Genomic DNA, 20290 nt, shown 5'->3' with positions numbered 1-20290 from the left:
CGGTGCAGTCTTGTGCAGAATTACTGTAGTTTGAGCCTATTGATTTCCTTGGGTTCAGTGAAGGTTTCTCTAATCTGGCAATCTTTGGGGAGCAGGAAGGGTCTCATATGTGCATGCACAGAACTTCTCCAGCCAGAAAGATTCTGTCATTCCTTTCAGCTGGGAAGAATTGCAACCTGTGTTGAAGTGAATTAAAAATTACTTATATACAGGAGCTTTGGGAGACAAAAGACTGTAGATAGGAATGAACGTGTTCAAGATTGGGATTTGGGTGCTTGGGATCCAAAAGAATGATGCAATAATTGTTATTTAGGCAATAAACACTGGAACCATCAGAACAGGCTCAGTGAAGAGGTGAGGAAGCAATCATCTTTAGAATTGTTGAGGAGCTGATACAAGGCCTTATTAGGGCTTTTAATGGGGGCATAGGTTATAGATATATATTTTAGGAAGGGGGAAGATTTATGGTTTTATTTGATTGTAAGCTGTCTTGATCCACAAGGCAAGGTGGACTATAAATATTTTAATGAATAGGAAACATCAATCACAGAGGAGTACAGTGGGCAGACTGTTGTGTTTGCAATGGAGTTCAAACACCATGGAGACAAGGATTTTACTAATGGGCTTTGTTTTACAGTCTAGCCTACCTCATAAGGGTTGGATGAAATGGGATAACTTTATATATGCCACTCTGGGCTTATGGGAAGAATGTTGGGATACAATTGTCATGAGATAGCAGTTACTTTTGACAAAGGTTTTCATATTGCCGCCAGAGGGAGAGAAAGATTGCTGACAACACAGAGACTTAAAATTAGCTAATAAAACTGAACACTTTATTGTGGTATAAAATTTGGCCATAGCCAAGAATTTTATTGGCTTGACAGAATAGAAGGCGTAAGGCGCAGCATGGGGGTCTGATCCGGTGCTGAGCAGTCCTGTAGGCTGTCCCTCAACACCTGCTTTCCACAAACCCACCTGTTTGAGGAAACAGAACTGACTAGCCAGTGGCAGGCAGCAGTGAAGGGAAAATTCAAGTGGGCGTTGGGCCACTGTTTGAAAATTTCCCTGTTACTGTGGGGCGCAAGCCAACACAGCCCACGCCTGGGCTCAACAATCGTCGCAGCTGCTCCCTTCCCCAGACGGCAATGGCGGCCCCCGGTAAGTTGGGGTCGCTCCTTTCTCTGGCACTAGGAGATGTGTTGGGTTTATAAATGTATGTGTATCACTGGCAGAAGATAAACACCTACTGAACGCTCAAAGAGAGGGTGCCTCAGCTTATTGTGATAATTTAAAGCTAATTCCAAAAGCAAACTACCAATTTTTCCTCCATGAAAGAATTTTTTAAAAACTTGACTACATGGTTCACCACCAGATGTCCTCCATGAGTAGGAAAATATAATGCCCATAGCGATATTCCATACTGTGTGTTCATAACATATTAAAAGACATTTGAGCAAACACAAAATATCAGGCGGTGAAATATGCTTTTAATAGTGTTAGTGTTTGATTTCTGTTGCCTGAAATACCTCGCAGAACACTTTGTTCTTTTATTTACCAAGGAAGTATTTTTCTGTATCATTCACAATTGGGAAAAAAGGTCCTTTTCAAATGGGTAATTTAAGAGATCCTTGCAGGCCATCCCTATTGAGATGTCTCGACAGCATTAGTGTCCTCAGATTTTTATATGAAAGGATTGTGATCTGAATCCAAATCAAGGCACAGTTCTTCAAAGTGCAAATAACGCCTTAGCCAAATGTGTATAGCAAAGAAGATACAACACTCTGGCTCCTTCCGCACATGCAGAATAATGCACTTTCAAACTGCTTTCAGTGCTCTTTGAAGCTGTGTGGAATAGCAAAATCCACTTGCAAACAGTTGTGAAAGTGGTTTGAAAACGCATTATTCTGCGTGTGCGGAAGGGGCCTCTGTTTGGAGTGGGAGAGCATTCAGTTTGGATGAAAGAGAAAGCAGTAGCAGCTCTAATACATGAGAGTGGCCTTGTGGTAGCCAGGAAATCATGGTTTTCAAACATACACACTCAGTTTTAGGACTCCTAAAGATGATGATTTTGAAAACTCTACGTGTGTACTGCCTTCTTAGCATCATGAAACCCTGGCTGTAGAAAATGGTGGCTACAGCCATTCAGCAGAGTTGCTTCCTTCCAGATTGAGGGGTGTGTGTGTGTGGATGAGGGTTCCCAACCTCCAGGTAGGGGCCTGGAGTTATCCCAAAATTACAACTGCTCTCCAGACCACAAGATCTGTCCCCTTGCAGAAAATGGCTGCTTGGGAGGGTGGGCTTTATGGCATTATAACGTGCTGAGGTCCCTCTCCAAACCTTGCACTGCTGGGGCTCTACTCCTAAATCTCCCAGACTTCCCCGACCCGGAGTTGGTAATCCTAGTTCACGTGTATAATTTCACGTAAAACTGGCCAGTGATGATCTTTGTAGTCCCCAAAGCTCAATTTGGATTAGATCCCTTAAGCTTCAGGCAGGCATTCTTCCCCATACAGTTAACGGGCAGGGGAAATTGGTTGGTAGGGACAGGTGCAAGCAGAGCAGAATAGAAGGCAAATTAGGGGGAAGGTGTGCATAAGGAAGGTGGGAGGACCGTGTAAATGCTCCAGCTGATCCAGGGGGGAGATTTCCCTATTGTTGTTTAAGGATCCGTGGAAGAACAGGCCTTAGAGAACCTGTGTTCTCAGACAACACTCTTGAGAGGGGCCTTCTCAGATCAGAGATGAGATTTCAACTAGATGGCAGAAAACCGGAGGAAAACAGAAGACATTTTCTCTGCTTTTTTCATAATTAAGTGTCTGAAAGAATCAATCTAAGCATTGAGACTTACGTAATTAAAATATACAGTTTTCTGCAAGGGTGAAAATGATTTTAAAATACCCTTTCACTTACATGATAAAGAATTTTAAAAACTTACACACACACAATTTAATAGGCTACAAGGTGGAATCTCATTTCTGGCCTTTTATAATTCATTTTGAACTGTTATTATAAAGGCAAATCACATAATCAGTATGTAGGGAATAACAGAGCTTACTTTACATTTTTCAACAAATTTTGCGGTGTAATTCTAAGTAGGATTGCAACCTTGTAAATCCATTAACTTCAGTAAACTCAGGATAGTGTAATGCTGCTTAGGATGGCATAATACAAAGGACATAATTCAAATGTAGTATTAAAACAAAATCAGTAACTGACTTCCTGTGTACCATTTATTATTATTTTTTTGGCTTGTTTTGTAATGCACTGGAAGGTATACATGAAACATTTTGGAATGAGCAAAGATTAATTCGTGTTTGTTTCTTTTTTAAAAACAGTTCTAAGTTCATGGTCTTCCTGTTAAAGTTATTCGTAGGTTATTATACTTCCTGTAAGCTATCTGTGAAATACGATACGTTGTTTTTAATAATGATGACCTCTATAAGTAAGTGGAGGAGGGTAGAAGGAAACAGATGAAAAGTGAGTATATAAATCTCTCACGTCAGATTGTCTGACCTCATCACACACTTGGCAGTTCGTAAGGGCGTATGCTCTCAGTGACAAGCTTTCCTGATGAACTTAGGTTTTTAAGATGCATACAAATCCATTAAAAAGAAATGCTAACTACTTGCAGGGGGTGGGGGGTTCCCACTCTTTGAGAACTGTACTGAAAATTGCCTTGGACAAATATAACCCATAAACCCGACGAGGCTATTTCCACGGAGGTTTAAGTGTGCAGAAAAAACTAACTGTTCCTAACAACCTTTTTATGAAGAATGAGGTTGCTCAAAACGTATCTGGGTTGATTTTACTTACTTATTAGTTAAAACTTTTCAGTGCTTTCTGCTTCTTTTTAAAATGATGTTCTCATCACTTTTGATAATGTGGGTTGGTTATTCTGGCTTTTCATATTTTTATTTTAGCATTTCTCAATGACTCGGCACCAAGATTTTCAATATCGGGGCCTTTTTTTTTTTGTATCTGCACAAATCCTCCATGAAATGTAGCAGGAGGGCATTAGATACAGGGACCACATTTATGCAGCAAAATTCAATGGAGTCAACTGTTTCCTAGCTACAATGCTGCCAACGTATGGAAAAGTATATCTGTCAAAATTCTTTCTTTTCCACAGCTATTAACGGTACAGGAGTTAGGGATGCTAAACCCCTAGTTGGGCCTTGGAGAGCTCCTAAAACTACAACGGCTCTTCAGGCTAGAGTCCAGTTCCTCTTGAGGGAAATGGGAGCTTCAGAAGGTCGGTTTTATGCACTGGCGTAATGCCCATTGGGCAAGGTGGGCAGCTGCCCAGGGCATCACCTTGTGGGGGGCATCAAAATGCTGGGTTCGTTTTTGGGTATTTTAGTGGTTTTCCACTTTTGGCCTGCAGGGGCGCAGTTTGTAGGCTAGCAGCACCAAAATTTCAGGGACTCACCAGGAGACTTTCCTTATGCTACCCCCCAAGTTTGGTGAGGTTTGGTTCAGGGAGTCCAAAGTTATGGACCCTCAAAACTGTAGCCCCCATCTCCTATTAGCTCCCATTTGAAAAAATGGGGGATGGGGCACCCCCTTTGGGAGTCCATAACTTTGGACTCCTTGAACCAAATCTCACCAAACTTGGGGAGTAGCATAAGGACAGTCTCCTGATGATATGCTGAAATTATTGTGCTGATATGTCTAAAAAGGCACCCCCTGCAGGCACCAATGTCCTGGTGCAAAAAAATTTGGTCGTGGTGGAGTGGCCGCCCATGGGGGGGGGGCATCCAACTCAGGTTTTGCCCAGGGCTACAGTTTGCCCAGGGCTGCCTCGTTACGCCCCTGGTTTTATGGCAACACAGTTCCTACAAACCTCCTCCCCGCCCTAAACATCCAATCCCCCAGAGACTTCCCGAACCAGAGTCCCTAACAGAAGTCGTGTTCCATATAGCATCCGGTCATCCTAGGTAAGTCTTTTTTGCTGAATATATCAACTTATACTGTAGTGTAATAATATCCCCTTTTAATGGATTAGAATTTTTTTTTTGTCTTTGCAAAGAGCTTTTTACAGGTATTATGGAGTCTGATTCAAGAACTGTGTTCGCTGGTTTCAAATCAGTCCACAAATCCAATACCACTTTTTTTTTTTGGGGGGGGGGGTTGGTATAATCTGCCAAGTAAAGATACAACAGAAGGAACAGTTGAAGAAAACTAAGAAAGGGGTGACGACTTTTAAAATTTCTTTGGCATGTTGTTATACTGGCTTTGAATTACTGGAATGAGCAAACAGGTAAAGTGAGAAATACTGTTTATCGGGTAAACTTTTTTCTACCGGTATTTCATAATAGAACTATCAGAGGCATGGATCATGGATGTCTGTTCACTGCCACAGAATCATGTACCATTATGAAGAGTCTTCCTATTGAAGAAGAAGAAGACGAAGAAGAAGAAGAAGAAGAAGAAGAAGAAGAAGAAGAAGAAGAGTTTGGATTTATATCCCCCCTTTCTCTCCTGCAGGAGACTCAAAGGGGCTTACAATCTCCTTGCCCTTCCCCCCTCACAACAAACACCCTGTGAGGTAGGTGGGGCTGAGAGAGCTCTGAGAAGCTGTGACTAGCTCAAGGTCACCCAGCTGGCGTGTGTGGGAGTGTACAGGCTAATCTGAATTCCCCAAATAAGCCTCCACAGCTCAGGCGGCAGAGCTGGGAATCAAACCCGGTTCCTCCAGATTAGATACACGAGCTCTTAACCTCCTACGCCACTGCTGCTCCTGGACAGAATATTTTATTGGACAGAATATTTTACAAACCGACCTTATAGTTTCCCCAGAAACCCTTCCAGGCTGCTTTAAAAGTATCCTTATTAGATTTGAGGACCATCTGTATTATGGTTTTCCACAGAGTTTTATGGAACTGAGGTAGGTTGGGGATTGTTTTGGTGGGCTACTTGATGGTACAGTGGTTTGAATGATGGACTAGGACAGGGGTCTGCAACCTGGAGCTCTCCAGATGTTCATGGACTACAATTCCCATCAGTCCCTGCCACCATGGCTAATTGTAGTCCATGAACATCTGGAGAGCCACAGGTTGCAGACCCCTGGACTAGGATATAGAATACCCAGGTCTGAATTCCCTTTCTGCCCTGGAATCTCACTGAATGACCTTGGGTCAGTCACATACTCTCAGTCTAGCCCTTGTCATGAGTTAAGATAAAATAATGCCGGGGACAGCGATGGAGTCAGCTGTTTTGGGTCTCCATTGAAGAGAATAATAATATGTGAATAATAAAATGCTGCAGGGAATCTTATTTCTGCATCCAGTATTATGTTTTGAGCAAAATGGAGCCTCACAAGGAAAGCAGTCTGGAAATCCCATTTTACAAATCTTCTCCATCACCTTACTGTGAGCTCTCAGCCGCTTGAGTAAGCTAATTCCCACTCTTTCAGCCTTCCAACATGTTGATTTCCTGGAGCATATTTACACAGCTTTTGGGAGTGTTCCCTCCCCTCCCTTTGTTTTTTATGGTATCTTATGCATACCTGAAGAGTATGTAGTGGTCCCCCACTTGTTTGCAAGTGGCTGGATTCTGTAGCTGTCAGGGTTGGTATTGGACATGCTGTCAGGGGCTGATGGGACTTGTAGTCCATGAACATCTGTAGCACCATAGGTTGGCCACCCCTAGATAGGGCATAGGATTGCCAGCTACATCTTGAGAAGTTCCTGGAGATTTCGGGATGGGGCTTCGGTGTCTTAGAATTGGAGAAGTACCGCAAGGGGGATGTGATGCCATTTTGTCTTCCCTCCCATGCTACTATTTTCTTCAGGGGAAGTAATTTCTGCTCTGCAGATCAGTTGTAATTCCAGAAGTCCCAGCTAGGCCTGGAGGCTGCCAGCTCTTAGGACCAATGTATCCACAGTGAGGTTTTTGGGACTTCTGTGGTCAAATAATAGACTTTGGGCGATTTCATTAAGGACGCAGGGATTTTGTAAGGCATCTACGTGCCTGGAAAAGAACTCTCAAAAACAACAACAACGAGCCTTTATTGGCATACAAAACAGGACAAGGAAAAGAACTCTGTGAAATTTGAAAGTCTGCACATTCTTAAAAGGGATTGTCTAGTGAATTACTTTCAGCCAGCCCCGTGCACTCAGAAATAAACACCAAAATGATCAGTGAGATTTACTCGCAAATAAAGAAGTGCAATAGCCATGTGTGCATAGGATTTCAGCCTTTTATTTGAAGCATGAGATTTGAATACATTACCAGTTACCACTCCAGACCTGCTTCTCTTTGAGGTTCTGAATGGGTATGAGAACTGGATCACTTACCTGCCATATGTATTGTTGAAGGCTTTCAAGGCCAGAATCAACTGGCTGTTGTGGGTTTTTCAGACTGGATGGCTGTGGTAGTTTTTGCTCCTAATGTTTTGCTTGCATCTATGGCTGGCATCTTCAGAGGCATGTCATGACTCCACACTGCGCCACAGAGAGAAACACATCTCACCATGACATACCTCTGAAGATGCCAGCCATAGATGTGAGCAAAACTTTAAGAGCAAAAACTACCAGACAGAGGCCACGCAGCCCAAAGCCGCCACAACAGCCAGTTACCTACGATACTTCCTAACCTGTTCATTTTTAACCTGTGTTCTTCCTGCTTGACTGTATTTTGTTCAGGGTGAAGGTGAAGGTTTTCCATGGATGTTTCCTCTATTGTCGAAAGCTTTCACGGCCAGATTCAACTGATTCTGCTGGGTTTTCCGGACTGTGTGGCCGTGGTCTGGTGGAGCTTGAACAAGATCCACCAGACCACGGCCACGCAGCCCAGAAAAACCACCAGAACCAGATGTTTCCTCTGCTTGCAGCTCATATGCACACAATTTTGCTGTAAAAAGTGGATGAATAAAGTTTGTTTTGCCTAGTGATCCCGGGCATGTGTCATTTTTCCTTTTTGTTTTGTTTTGAGGGGGATGTCCTCAAAGCTATGACAATTACAGAAGCTGCAACAGATGCATATTTGTGTTGCCATAGCTTTGCAGACATCCCCCTCAAAACAAAAAAAGATAAGAAAAGGGACATGTGTGCAGGATCGTTAGGCAAAGCAAATGAAATTCATCCACTTTTTACAGTGAAATCGCAAGCAGATGAGCTGTAAGCAGAGGAAACCTCCGTGGGGAATCTTCATGGAGAATCATCTGCTGCAGCACACAGAATGGCAGGCGTGAGCTGTGAAAATGAAAGTAAGAGGTTTGGGCAGGAGAAATAACGCATTTCCTGCCTGCTTCTGTTTGCTCAGCATGCAGGAAAGGTCTTCAATCCAGGTTGGAGAAAGAAGAAGAGTTTGGATTTATATCCTCCCTTTCTCTCCTGTAAGGAGACTCAAAGGGGTTTACAATTTCCTTTCCCCCCCCCCCACAACAAACACCCTGTGAAGTGGGTGAGACTGAGAGAACTCCAAAGAACTGTGACTAGCCCAAGATCAACCAGCTGCCATGTGTTGGAGTGCACAAGCTAATCTGATTGACCAGATAAGCCTCCGCAGCTCAAGTGACAGAGCGGGGAACCAAACCCGGTTCTGCAGATTAGAGTGCACCTGCTCTTAACCACTACACCACGCTGAAAGGAGATCAGTAGTTTAGCGATTTTTGAAAAACCAAAGGTTGAGAGAAACAAAATGGGCTGCAGTCGTTTTGGGGAAGACGGCTGTGCAAAGTTCTTCCCCAGGGCGCTTTTTATAGCGTTCTCGGGACATTATATTTATGCTGGGGAATTTCAACAGCCCCCCCCCCCAGCCCCCCAGTGAAACCCCCCTCTGAAAAAGGTCCCGTTCCTCTCAACACCCAAAGGGGGGGGGGGAAATCCCACGCATCCCTTCGCCCTTTCTGCACCCATGGGGTCCTGCTGCCCCAGTCTGGCAGCCTCTTGGGTGCGTCTTATGCGGAGACCCGAAGGCACGGCCGGACCGGTTCGCAGGAGGCAACGCCCCCTCGCGGGGAGGAGAGACCGCCGCAGACGTGACGGCCCGGAGCGGGCAGGCTCTTTAATAGTGGCCTCCGCCGCCGGGGCAGCAGAGCGGCAGGCGGGCGAGCGCTTTCCCCGGCTGGCTTGTGCGGTACCTGCACGGAGAAGGAGGCTTTGCCGAGCTGCCGCCGGGGCTCCTGGCGAGGCTTCCCAAGGGCGCAGTTGGGTGCTTTGCGGGAACTTTTGAGTCCGGAGGAGCCAGCGAAACCACTTGGCTCTCCGGCTCGCTCCCCTTTCTCTCCTTCCTTCTCCTGCGCTTGTCCGGGGCTGCTTCTTCCTTCTCTGTCCGAGTTGCATTATTGCAAGGGGGGGGGGGGCTGCTCCGCTTTTGCATGACAGGCGACCCTCCTGGGCAGCGCGCGTAAAAGCGCGCGGGGCTGTGCAAGCCGCACCTGAGCCGCGCGCCTCTTTTGCAAGCCCTCGGCGGGGAGAGGAGCGGAGCAATGGCCTTAAGGACTCGGCGGGCGGCCCGCAGCCCTCACCGTCCCCTCCCATGAGCTGAGCTCCCCGCCGGAGGGAAGGGGGCGAGAAGAGGCGCCGCGGAGGAGGCCAGGCGGAGGAGGGAGCAGCCGGGCGGCGGCGCGATGCGGTGGTGGCGGCTGCGCTGGCTGTGCTGGTGGTGGGCGCTGGTGTGCAGCGGCGCTCCCGGCCGCGCTTCGCCGCCGCCTGCGCTGCCGCTCTTGCCCGCCGCGGGGGCGCTGCTGCCGGGCAGCCGGAGCAGCAGCAGCAGGGAGCAGCCGGCGTTGCCCACCGCCTCCTCCTCCTCCCCGGGCGGCTTCCTCTACCGGCGCCTCAAGTCCCACGAGAAGCGCGAGATGCAGAAGGAGATCCTGTCCGTGCTGGGCTTGCCGCACCGACCCCGGCCCTTGCACGGCTTGCAACCGGCCCAGGCGCCCGTGCCCCGGAGACAGGAGCTGCAGCAGCCCGCGCTGGACAGGCTCAACTCGGCGCCGCTCTTCATGCTGGATCTGTACAACGCGCTGCCCAGCGAGGAAGAGGAGGCGGCGGAGGAAGAGGAGGAAGGCCAGGCGGGGGGCGGCCCGCGGGCGCCTCCCAGCACGCAGCCCCTGCCCCGCAAGACGCTCCTGGGCCACCAGCCCCCGCCGGGTGCCGGGGCCCCCGCCCTGGCCAGCGCCCAGGACAGCGCCTTCCTCAACGAGGCCGACATGGTCATGAGCTTCGTCAATCTGGGTGAGTGCCAGGGGGGGAGAGAGGGGGCGGGGCCTCGGGAAACACCTGGCCAGAGGTGGCACCGCTGGAGAGGCATGCCTGCGTGTGTCTGTGTGTGCATGTGTGCGTGTGCACGCCCACCTGCTGTCAACACTCGGGTCTTCGTGATTGGTGGATCGGTTATTTATGCGTGATCTGGCTAGGGAAACAGCTTTCTTGCATGCAATCAGAGAATCGTAGCGTTGGAAGCGACTGCAAGGGCCATCCGGTCAAAGCCCCTGCCAGGCAGCAATACACAGGCTGAGTCAAAAGCACTCCTGACAGATGGCCATCCAGCCTCTGTTTGAAAACCTCCAAAGAAAGGGACTCCACCAACCTCCAGGGCAGCATATTCTGCTGTCGAACAGCCCACGCCATCAGGAAGTTCTTCCTAATGTTTAGGTGGAATCTCTTTTCCTGTACCTTGACAAATCCTTTACTCCTGGTCCTAGTCTCTGGAGCAGCAGAAAACAAGCTTGCTCCCTCTTCAATATAACAGGCCTTCAAATATTTAAACAAGGTTATCCTGTCACCCCTTAACTTTCTCTTCTCCAGACTAAACATACCCATCTCCCTAAGCTGCTCCCCATAGGGCATGGAGTCCAGACCTTTGACCATTTTTTAATAGCTCTTGGCTGCTCCCGAACACTCAGATTATGAATACTTGAAGGTCTCTCTCAAGACCACAATTTTTACTCAGACCGGTAGTGGCTAAGCACAGGTTCAGGCACATCTGGCTGCTGTGGGTTTTCCGGGGTGTGTGGGTGTGTTCTGGTTGTCTTTGCTCGTCTCATTTCGCTTGCATCTATGGCTGGCATCTTCAGAGGTACAAATCGCAGCAAGATGTGTTTCTCTCACATTGTGCCACAGAGAGAGACACGTTTCGCCGTGACATGCCTCTGAAGATGACAGCCACAAATGCAGGTGTGGCAGTGGCGTAGTGGTTAAGAGCAGGTGCGTTCTAATCTGGAGGAACCAGGTTGGATTCCCCGCTCTGCTGCTTGAGCTGTGGAGGTTTATCTGGTGAATTCAGATTAGCCTGTGCACTCCCACACATGCCAGCTGGGTGACCTTGGGCTAGTCACAGTTCTTCTGAGCTCTCTCAGCCCCACCTACCTCACAGGGTGTTTGTTGTGAGGGGGGAAGGGCAAGGAGATTGTCAGCCCCTTTGAGTCTCCTACAGGAGAGAAAGGGAGGATATAAATCCAAACTCTTCTTCTTCAGGTGAAATATTAGGGGCAAAATCTACCAGATCATCCCCACACAGCCTGAAAAACCCACAACTGCCGCCTTTTAAAGTGGATATGCCACTTTGGGGTTGAACCGGGAACCTTTAGCGTTCAAAGCAGATTCTCCATCACTGGGCCCGAGTCCCACTCATTCCATAAGTAGGCACCTGTTGCCCTGCAGGGCTCCCAACCCCTGTTTGCTCATTAATTCTCCTTTAGAGCAGGGACCAGGAATCTAACTTTCAAAGTGAAGCTGTGCCGAATGAACAGGATTTACATGCGTTTCTCTGAAGCCGGCAGGTGCTGAGCCTAAGGGGAAGAATGCAAAGTCTGCTCAAGCCCTGAGATGCCACCTTCTTGGAAAGTCATCAGCTCGTGTTTAACAGATGCCCCTTATTTCAAAACCTGCCCATCTTGTGGCCTGGTGGAGAGCTAGCAAGGGCATGTCAAAGAGCCAGCCGCCGCTCGCTGATCAATGAATAAAAGCATCTTACGGCCAGAAGGGGCCATTGCTGGTTCTGCCTGTGCTTGATTATATTGCAGACTGCTGTCAAAAATCCAAGTTCACCGCACACAATCATATCTACACTAGTAGTAAAAGCCCATTTTAAGAGGCAATGAAATAGGCTTTAGACGGGGTGGGGAGAAAAAGCGCCATCCAAGTTCCCCACCTGACTTCTCCACACACCCCCCAACTCACCGTTACCACTTTGGATGGGTAGGTTTGCTGTTGGTGCAGATGTTTGGGACAAGGGGAGGGTGTGCCGGGAAATCCGGAGGGCTTCCGCTGGGCTTAGCAGGAGATCTTGCTGCTATTGTCATGCTGGCCTAGCTAGGTTTTTGGGTGGGAGGAAGGTGTGCAGGGGAATGGGGGGGGGGTTATGGTGGGCCCTTGGGGGGAAATCAGTGGCTTGGAGGGGTTGGGGGGACAAGAAGGCTGTTGGCAGGGCCGGCATAGCCCTCCTGTGTCAGTGGAAGGCAGATGGGGGAAGTGAATGGAACGTCCGTGAGTCCTGCATACCAATTGGTGGTGGGCTCGTCGTCACGACATTCCATCCCTTAGCAAATTATATATTAGGATGGGCCATAAGAAATACTTTAAGCACTTTTCATAATATTTTTATAATGAGAATGGGTCACAGTTGAGTGGTGGAGCGCATGTTTTATACACAGGTTTGAACTTTGGAATCTCTGCCTTTATTCATTTAGAATATTTCTTTGCTGCATCTTTACTCTCCTGCTCAAGGCAACTTACAATATAAAAGAAATCCCAGAATTAAAATGCAAGCCATTAAAAAGATGCTAAAAGACAAGCAAATGTTAGGGGGGGAAACTCAGTTTTGAGACCTTGGAGAGCTACTGTTCTTTGAAACAAGCATAGTTATGGCTGGACCAATGCTTTGGCTCCAACTTGTTATGAAGTAATGCTTTACTGAGTTTTGATTGCAACGTAATGGTTTGTTCATATAATCAAGGAAAAGCAAGACTGATATTAATGTTTGTTAGGGTTGCTTTCAAAAGGACGTGTGTCCTTTTGTGTCCTTTGCATCCCTTTGTAGCCGCACATGTTGCTCATTGAGCAAAACTTGATGGAGGAAGCTTTGACCCTCAAAAGATTGGATCTCCAAAATCTTGTTAGTCTCTAAGGTGCTGCTGAGCTTGAAATAGCTATCTTGCCCCCTGGTTATTTCAAGTCATTTGTTCGTCCTTGCTGTGAGTTGCTGGTTATCAGCGTGGGGTAGTGGTTAAGAGTGTTGGACTCTAATCTAGAGAACCGGGTTGGATTCCCCACTCCTCTACATGAGTGGCAGTCTCTTATCTGGTGAACTGGATTTGTTCCCTTGCTCCTCCACATGAAGCCTGCTGGGTGACCTTGGGCCTGTCACAGTTGTCTCTAAGCTCTTTCAGCCCCACCTTCCTCACAAGGCGTCTGTTGTGGGGAGAGGAAGGGGAAGGTGATTGCAAGCCGCTTTGAGACTCCTTACAGTAGAGAAAGGCAGGGTATAAATCCAAACTCTTCTTCTACCTGGAGTACTGATCTTGATGGTATTTCCATGGTTTCTGGGACCATCTGAGGGTATTTAACTAAGAGGTCTATTACTTACTTAGGAGCTGTCAAGAGTACACTTGGCTGATGTGTGTATCATGAATACATAAATAAATAAAAGCTTAAACACATGGAAGCAACTTATCCGAGATAATATTGTGGTAATTAATTGTGATTGGTCACCTGCTCCTTCTGGAACAGTGATATACGCCATGACTGCCTGTCAGCTGTTCTTTGAACCTGCCTTTACATTGCTCTCCAGTGTTGCAGGATCTTTCCAACTCTGACTATTTGAGATTCTTTGAATTGGAAATATCAGGCATAAACAGTGGCGTAGTGCCAAGGGGACAGGGGGGGGTGCATGACGCACCGGGCGCACACTACTGTGGGGGCGTGGCAAGGACGTTCCAGGGGCGTTGTGAGGGTGTTGCGGGGTGGGAGTGGGTGGGGGTATAGCACGCGTGCCCCGGGCTCAGTTCCCCCTCGCTCTGGCCCCCGGGGCATAAAATCTGGGCTTGTTTAAGTGCGCATATGTCTGCTACGAGACTGATCTATGACTGAATTCCTTAAAAATCAATGTAATTGTCTTATCTCACTTTGTTCAGTGGTATCATGAATATGCTGGCAGGAACCTAGGCTTGTCTGTGCCAGTATATTTCCGAGCATTTTACATTATATCTGATCTTTTCCAAAGGTTACGATCACACAGAACTAATTAGTACGAAGTGGGACATGTGTGCAGTGGTGGGATTCAGCAGGTTCGCACCACTTCGGCAGAACTGGTTGTTAAAATGGTGCTTGTAAACAACCAGTTGTTAAATTATTTGAATCCCATCACCGGAACTGGTTGTTAATCTTACCACTGCATGCGTGTGTTGCTACCAGGCTATCTGTAAGATTAAGAGTCATCTGGGATTCTCAAGAATGGGTGGGCAGAGGGGGTCGCAAGCTGAATGTAATTTCTACATATTGCATTATCCATCAACAGTACATGATTCTAGTTTTAATTTGAAGTGTCCCAATTCTGGTTTTATCCTAGAGTCCTTGGTGCAGTAGAGACCTGTAGAGTTTGTGCAGACACATTGGTTATTCTGTTTGCATATGACCAGTCTGTGCAGTTTGGATATGCTTCGTCTTGTGCCATGCTGGTGTCTGTCAGCCTGTATTATAATGATGCTGCTCCATTAATGATTATTGGCCTGTCTATGCTGGTCTGTCTGCAGAGCTGGGGGTAAGAGGTTGGGAAGGACATTCTTATTCTAGAGAAGCATATCATGCTCCTGTGCACCACAACTCTTATCCAGAACACCAGAAACTGCTTTCTGGGCAAGCTCACATGTTCATGAAACTTGTATCTGAGTGAAGAAACATGCTTAATCTTGGGGAAGGATGAAAGCCAGCTTGGTGTAGTTCAGGGGTAGGGAACCTGCGGCTCTCCAGATGTTCAGGAACTACCATTCCCATCAGCCCCTTCCTGCATGGCCAATTGGCCATGCAGGAAGGGGCTGATGGGAATGGTAGTTCCTGAACATCTGGAGAGCCGCAGGTTCCCTACCCCTGGTGTAGTTGATAATAGCAAGTGCACTCTAAGCTGGAGGAACTGGGTTTGATTCCCCACTCCACCACTTGAGCTGTGGAGGCTAATCTGGTGGACCAGATTAGCTTGTGCACTCCAGCACATGGCAGCTGGGTGACCTTGGGCTAGTCATAAGAACATAAGAACTAGCCTGCTGGATCAGACCAGAGTCCATCTAGTCCAGCACTCTGCTACGCGCAGTGGCCCACCAGGTGCCTTTGGGAGCTCACGTGCAGGAGGTGAAAGCAATGGCCTTCTGCTGCTGCTGCTGCTCCTGAGCACCTGGTCTGCTAAGGCATTTGCAATCTCAGATCAAGGAGGATCAAGATTGGTAGCCATAGATCGACTTCTCCTCCATAAATCTGTCCAAGCCCTTTTTAAAACTAAGCCCCTTTTAAAGCTTTTTAAAGTCACAGTTTTTTTTAAAGTCACAGTTCTTTGGAGCTATTAATCTCCAGCCTCCACCCACCCTCTTTAAGCAGAGGTGTTTGTTGTTTGGGGGGGGGGGGGAAGGGAAAGGAGATTGTAAATGCCTTTGAGTCTCCTTACAGGAGATAAAGGGGGGATATAAATCCAAACTCTTCTTCTGGAAATGTATGCAGCATTGAGGTAACCTATGCAGTGCAGAGGTTAGAACAGTGGTCCCCAATCTTTTTTGAGCCTGTGGACACTTTTGGAATGGGCGCAGCTGCAGAATGGCTGCCCCAGCTGACCTTCAGTAACGCAGTGAAGATCTTTGTGCTGTGGTGACAGCTGCTGCCAAACCAACGTTTTGAAAAAATATGTACTGCCAATCTAATCTCCAGTGGTCAATCAAATATCTTGCTGGACAAAAGTTCCTCTTCAGCCCACTCATTCTCTAAAGCATAGGTGTCAAACTTGCGGCCCTCCAGATGTTATGGACTACAGTTCCCATCATCCCTTGCCAGCATCATGCTGGCAGGGGATGATGGGAACTGTAGTCCATAACATCTGGAGGGCTGCAAGTTTGACACCTGTGCTCTAAAGACATTTGGTGGGCACCAGAAAAAGTGTTGGTGGGCACCATGGGACCCCCAAACTTCGTGTTCGGGACCTCTGGATCAGGATGTCAAAGTAGGGGACACTTAGCCTCTATCTCTGCTCCAATATGACCCTGATTTATTTACTGCAGTTATAAACAGCGGGGACCCAAAGCAGCTTACATTATTTTTCTTCTTTTTCATTTTATCCTCACAACAATGACTTTGGTGGCCTAGGGCCAGTCATCCACTTTTTAGCCTAACATATTCTGCAGAATTGTTGTGAGCAGAACATGGGCTTCTTGGGGGAAAGAACAGAAAAATAAATAATTCTGGAGAATTTGAAAAATCTGCAGCTGGGTGGCTTGGGGATTCTTCTATATAACATTAACGCACCATTTGGTTTTCAATTGGTAGAATGTGTTGTGGCCTAATAATTCCCTCCAGTGCTTCTCAGACTAAAATAAGTGCCTTCTTTTGCATTTGTAACACACATGTTCCTAAGGAATGGTCATTGATGCGCATTTGCTGAACTCTCATCTTGGCATGCTAATAATATATTCTCAAATCACCTGCCCTGCATTAGCTTTTATTGTCAGATGTATTTTTAAACCACTTATAAGGACCTTGGTGTGTTTTTTCCCACATATGCCATTTGCAATATTTTCAGGCTACAAGTAACACGTTTCCTCCATGGAGTTTCGCATTGCTTCCCCCCCGCCAATTTGTTTTGGAAACATTTCCAAAACACTTTTTCTCCATTGTTTTTGAAAACACTTGTATGATGCTGTTTTTTGCTGAAACATTTCCAAAGCAGTGTAGTCATATTTGAAACATTTTATCTTTCCCTCCAAAAAGCCTGGCTGTTTTCCAGGCCCCTGTGCAATCGCCCAATTTTTCCCTTGGCACCTGGTCTGCCATTTTTTTTCATCCCTGACCTTTCCCCCTTGCCTCTTCATTTTCCTGTTTTTGGTGAATCAATAGAACATTGATTAAATGGATCTACAAAGCATCAAAGCAATGAATCAACGAAGCATCGTTTTATTGAATCAGCAAATTAAGAAAAATCTCACAGTGGCCACAAAACATTTGGATGAGGGGAGTGCGGACCAACATTGTGAACGACAGGGACTGAAAGTTTTCTGGAAATGTTCTAAGTGACTTGTGTGGAAGAGGCCTGTAGAATATGGCCAACAAACCCATGCAGTGGTTTTTGCTGCCTGAACACAAGGATATGCAACAAAACGCATGGACATTTTGTGTTCATAAATGTAATGCACGTATATGAGAGTTGAAGATGAATGACGGGGACTGAAAGATTTCTGGAAATGTTCTAAGTGACTTGTGTGAAAAAGACCTGTAGAATATGGTTAACAAATCCATGCAGTGGTTTTTGCTGCCTGAACACGAGGTTATGCAACCAAATGCATGGACATTTGGTGTTCATAAATGTAATGCACGTATATGAGAGTTGAAGATGTACCTGTGTTCCACACACCAGAGATGTAGAAAATACAACTCTGGCAATCAGTGTACTCTCAAAACCTCTCTAAAAGACACAATATGGAGAATGATTTACTATGGATCGGTAACAGAACTGTTCCCAGTGATTTAGGACAATTGATATGAGTGCTGAAGTGAGTCATACCACACTAACATTTTTTTCCTAAGCACAAACTATTTTAGTTACTATACACATTTGTCTTTCTTTCTGCTTTTCCCCTCATATTATGTACTCCTAAAATAGATTGTGCTTAGTTGGGGATTCAGTGTTGCAGAAAAAGGATTGCAAGCTACTTGTTTTCTGACTTTATTAATGGTAAGATTCTTCAGTAAACTCCTTATTAGAGAAGAACACATTGCCGTTTTCTTTAGAGGTATATCATTTAAAGTGTAATCCTTACGAACTGATTTTTTTTTGGTAGACCCACACAGGTGTACATGCAAAAATACTTATCTTGTCAGTTTCTATATTTTGGTTGCCTAAAGCGTAGCACTTGTAAAGAGGTTAGACTCTCTGTTTACTCAAGGGCTAAAGAGTGACATAATGTCTATTGAAGCAAAGCCACCTTTCCCATTAGGCAACAAGGTGTAATTGAAAACAGAGCAAACTTCTTAGACATGTTGAAATGTTTATATTTCACATAGATGTATGGTGGACGAGTGAATATATTATTGCTGAAGGCTCACCCACACAGCATTTATTATGTTGCTTACTGGGCACTGCAATTCATGTGTGATAGTGGTCCTTTGATCTCTTATCTGTCCACATTGATAGCACTGGGGAATGCGAGGATGTGCAGCTGTCCCTAGAAGTTTCACTGCCTTTTTCCAGAGGCAATTCCTATGTTTCTATTTGGGCAAGAAGGGGGGCAGTAGCTGTTTTGGCAGTGAGCCCTAAAACAAATGTTCTAAATAAATATGCAGATGCAACTGTGCAACTCTGGTTTCATTCACTGGTGATTTCTTTTCCTGCTCTCCTCATTTCACAACCTCATTTGAATGCAAACTTTCTCTCTCATTGGTGGTAGAAAGCTGTGCAGTCACAGCTGATTTATGATTATCCCATAGGGTTTTCAAGGCAAGAGATGTCAGAAGGTGGTTTGCCATTGCCTGCCTCCACATGGGCTGAGAGAGTTCTGAGAGAACTGTGACTGGCTCAGGGTCACCTAACGGGCTTCATGTGGAGGTATGGGCAATTGAACCAGGTTCTCCAGATTAGAGCCACGAATAACCACTACGCCACGCTGGCCTCTCCCATTGCAGATTCAAAAGTCTGGAGTTCTGTGACTGCCTGGGGCAAGGCATTTACTCTGAAGTAGACTCTGTGGTATCAGAAGCCAGTATTCAAATATGCCTGCATTTACCTTCTAACCCTGTAAGAACCAGAGGCTTTGTCAAGTTAGCGGAGACACTAAGACAATTGAGTGACCCTATGTTTGTATAAGGAAGGGTGATCTGAAGGTAATCTTCGTTAATGGTGTCCCAGCAAATGGCTAATTGGAAACATGACTCGGAAGTTACATAAGGTACTAGCTTCTCCATTGTTTTACTGTAGTTCCTTTGTGAGTGGTCAGATTGCCAGACTCCAGGTGGGTGTATACAAAACAGGTTTTTGCGGCAGTCTAGAGGTGCTACAGCAGACCGGGATGATTATGGACATACTGTCCCTCTTGAGGTTCAGGATCTATCAAAAGTATTTTTCCTTTTAAAAGAGACTTGGGAGAACTGAATGCCTTCAATGAGAACTGAAGCTGTAACGAGGTCAGGCATTTATCCAGATGCCGACTAGCTTTGTGGTTTTGCTGATCTATAGTTGCTATAAGGACTTGATGTTGATTCATGTCTGTAAGACCATACATGAAAGATTCATCGATGCATTCACTGCATACTGAACCACACACTTATATGCTGTAATGGTGTCTATAGTCATGTGAAAATAATATAAGATCTGAGAGTCTACATTGCAAGACTGACTTTGTATAGTTCTTTAAGGATAAGGCGGATTCCTTCTGGGCCCAAAACAGTGGTGTGAAAATGGTGTGGAAATGGTGTAAAATGGTGTAGAAGGGTTTACACCGTTATCACACAGTTGTTTTTGGCCCATGCAGAATCCGCCTTAGTGTTCTTGCCAAGGGTTTTGAGATATACAGCTGCTTGTGCTGCTAGCTGCTTTCAGTATATTTTTGTTTTGTATACGATCTTGGCACACTGACCCCTCTATTGATTGTGATATATTAGCCTCCAGATGGGGCCTGGAATTACTGATTTCCATACTACAGAGATCAGTTTCCCTCAAGGAAATGGCTGCTGTAGAGGATTGTCTGTATGGCATTATACCTGTATGGCATTATGTCCCCTCCCCAAACTCTCTGCCCTTTCCAGACTGCACCCCCAAATATCCAGGAATTTCCCTACTCAGAGTTGGCAACTCTGCATAGGAGTTCTGAAGCGTTGTAATTTAGATAAGGGGGGGGGGGGACACCCCTGTCCTCCAACACTGCTGCTCTGATTCTATTTGGCGCCTTTTCCTGCACCTCTGGTGCTTTGAAATAAAAAATGTTAGGCAATCCAATTATGGATTTTGTGTGTAAGTGTATAGGCTCTGGCTATCCACACATCCTGGGATCCATAACAATGTATAGTCCTTCCACACATATTCTGTCATTTCTGTAATGTAGAATGGGTATTTTTCTCTGGGTTGGGTTTCCTGGTCTTACTAGAGGGCATCAGAATGT

General features: G+C 46.2%; 1 protein-coding gene across 1 annotated transcript in view; it reads left to right on the top strand.

Moving 5' to 3' along the window:
- Window positions 1-9388: 9388 nt before the first annotated feature.
- The window catches only part of BMP6 (bone morphogenetic protein 6), a 186592-nt gene continuing 175690 nt past the window's right edge, over window positions 9389-20290 (top strand). Inside the window, exon 1 of the mRNA XM_048507706.1 lies at window positions 9389-10181. Coding sequence (XP_048363663.1) covers window positions 9575-10181 — 607 coding nt within the window. The 5' untranslated portion in view covers window positions 9389-9574. The remainder of the gene's footprint in view (window positions 10182-20290) is intronic.

Source organism: Sphaerodactylus townsendi, linkage group LG09, assembly GCF_021028975.2.
Source record: "Sphaerodactylus townsendi isolate TG3544 linkage group LG09, MPM_Stown_v2.3, whole genome shotgun sequence".
NCBI lineage: Eukaryota > Metazoa > Chordata > Lepidosauria > Squamata > Sphaerodactylidae > Sphaerodactylus > Sphaerodactylus townsendi.
The sequence above is the reverse complement of the archived record's forward strand: the minus strand, read 5'-3'. Positions and strand labels throughout refer to the sequence as shown.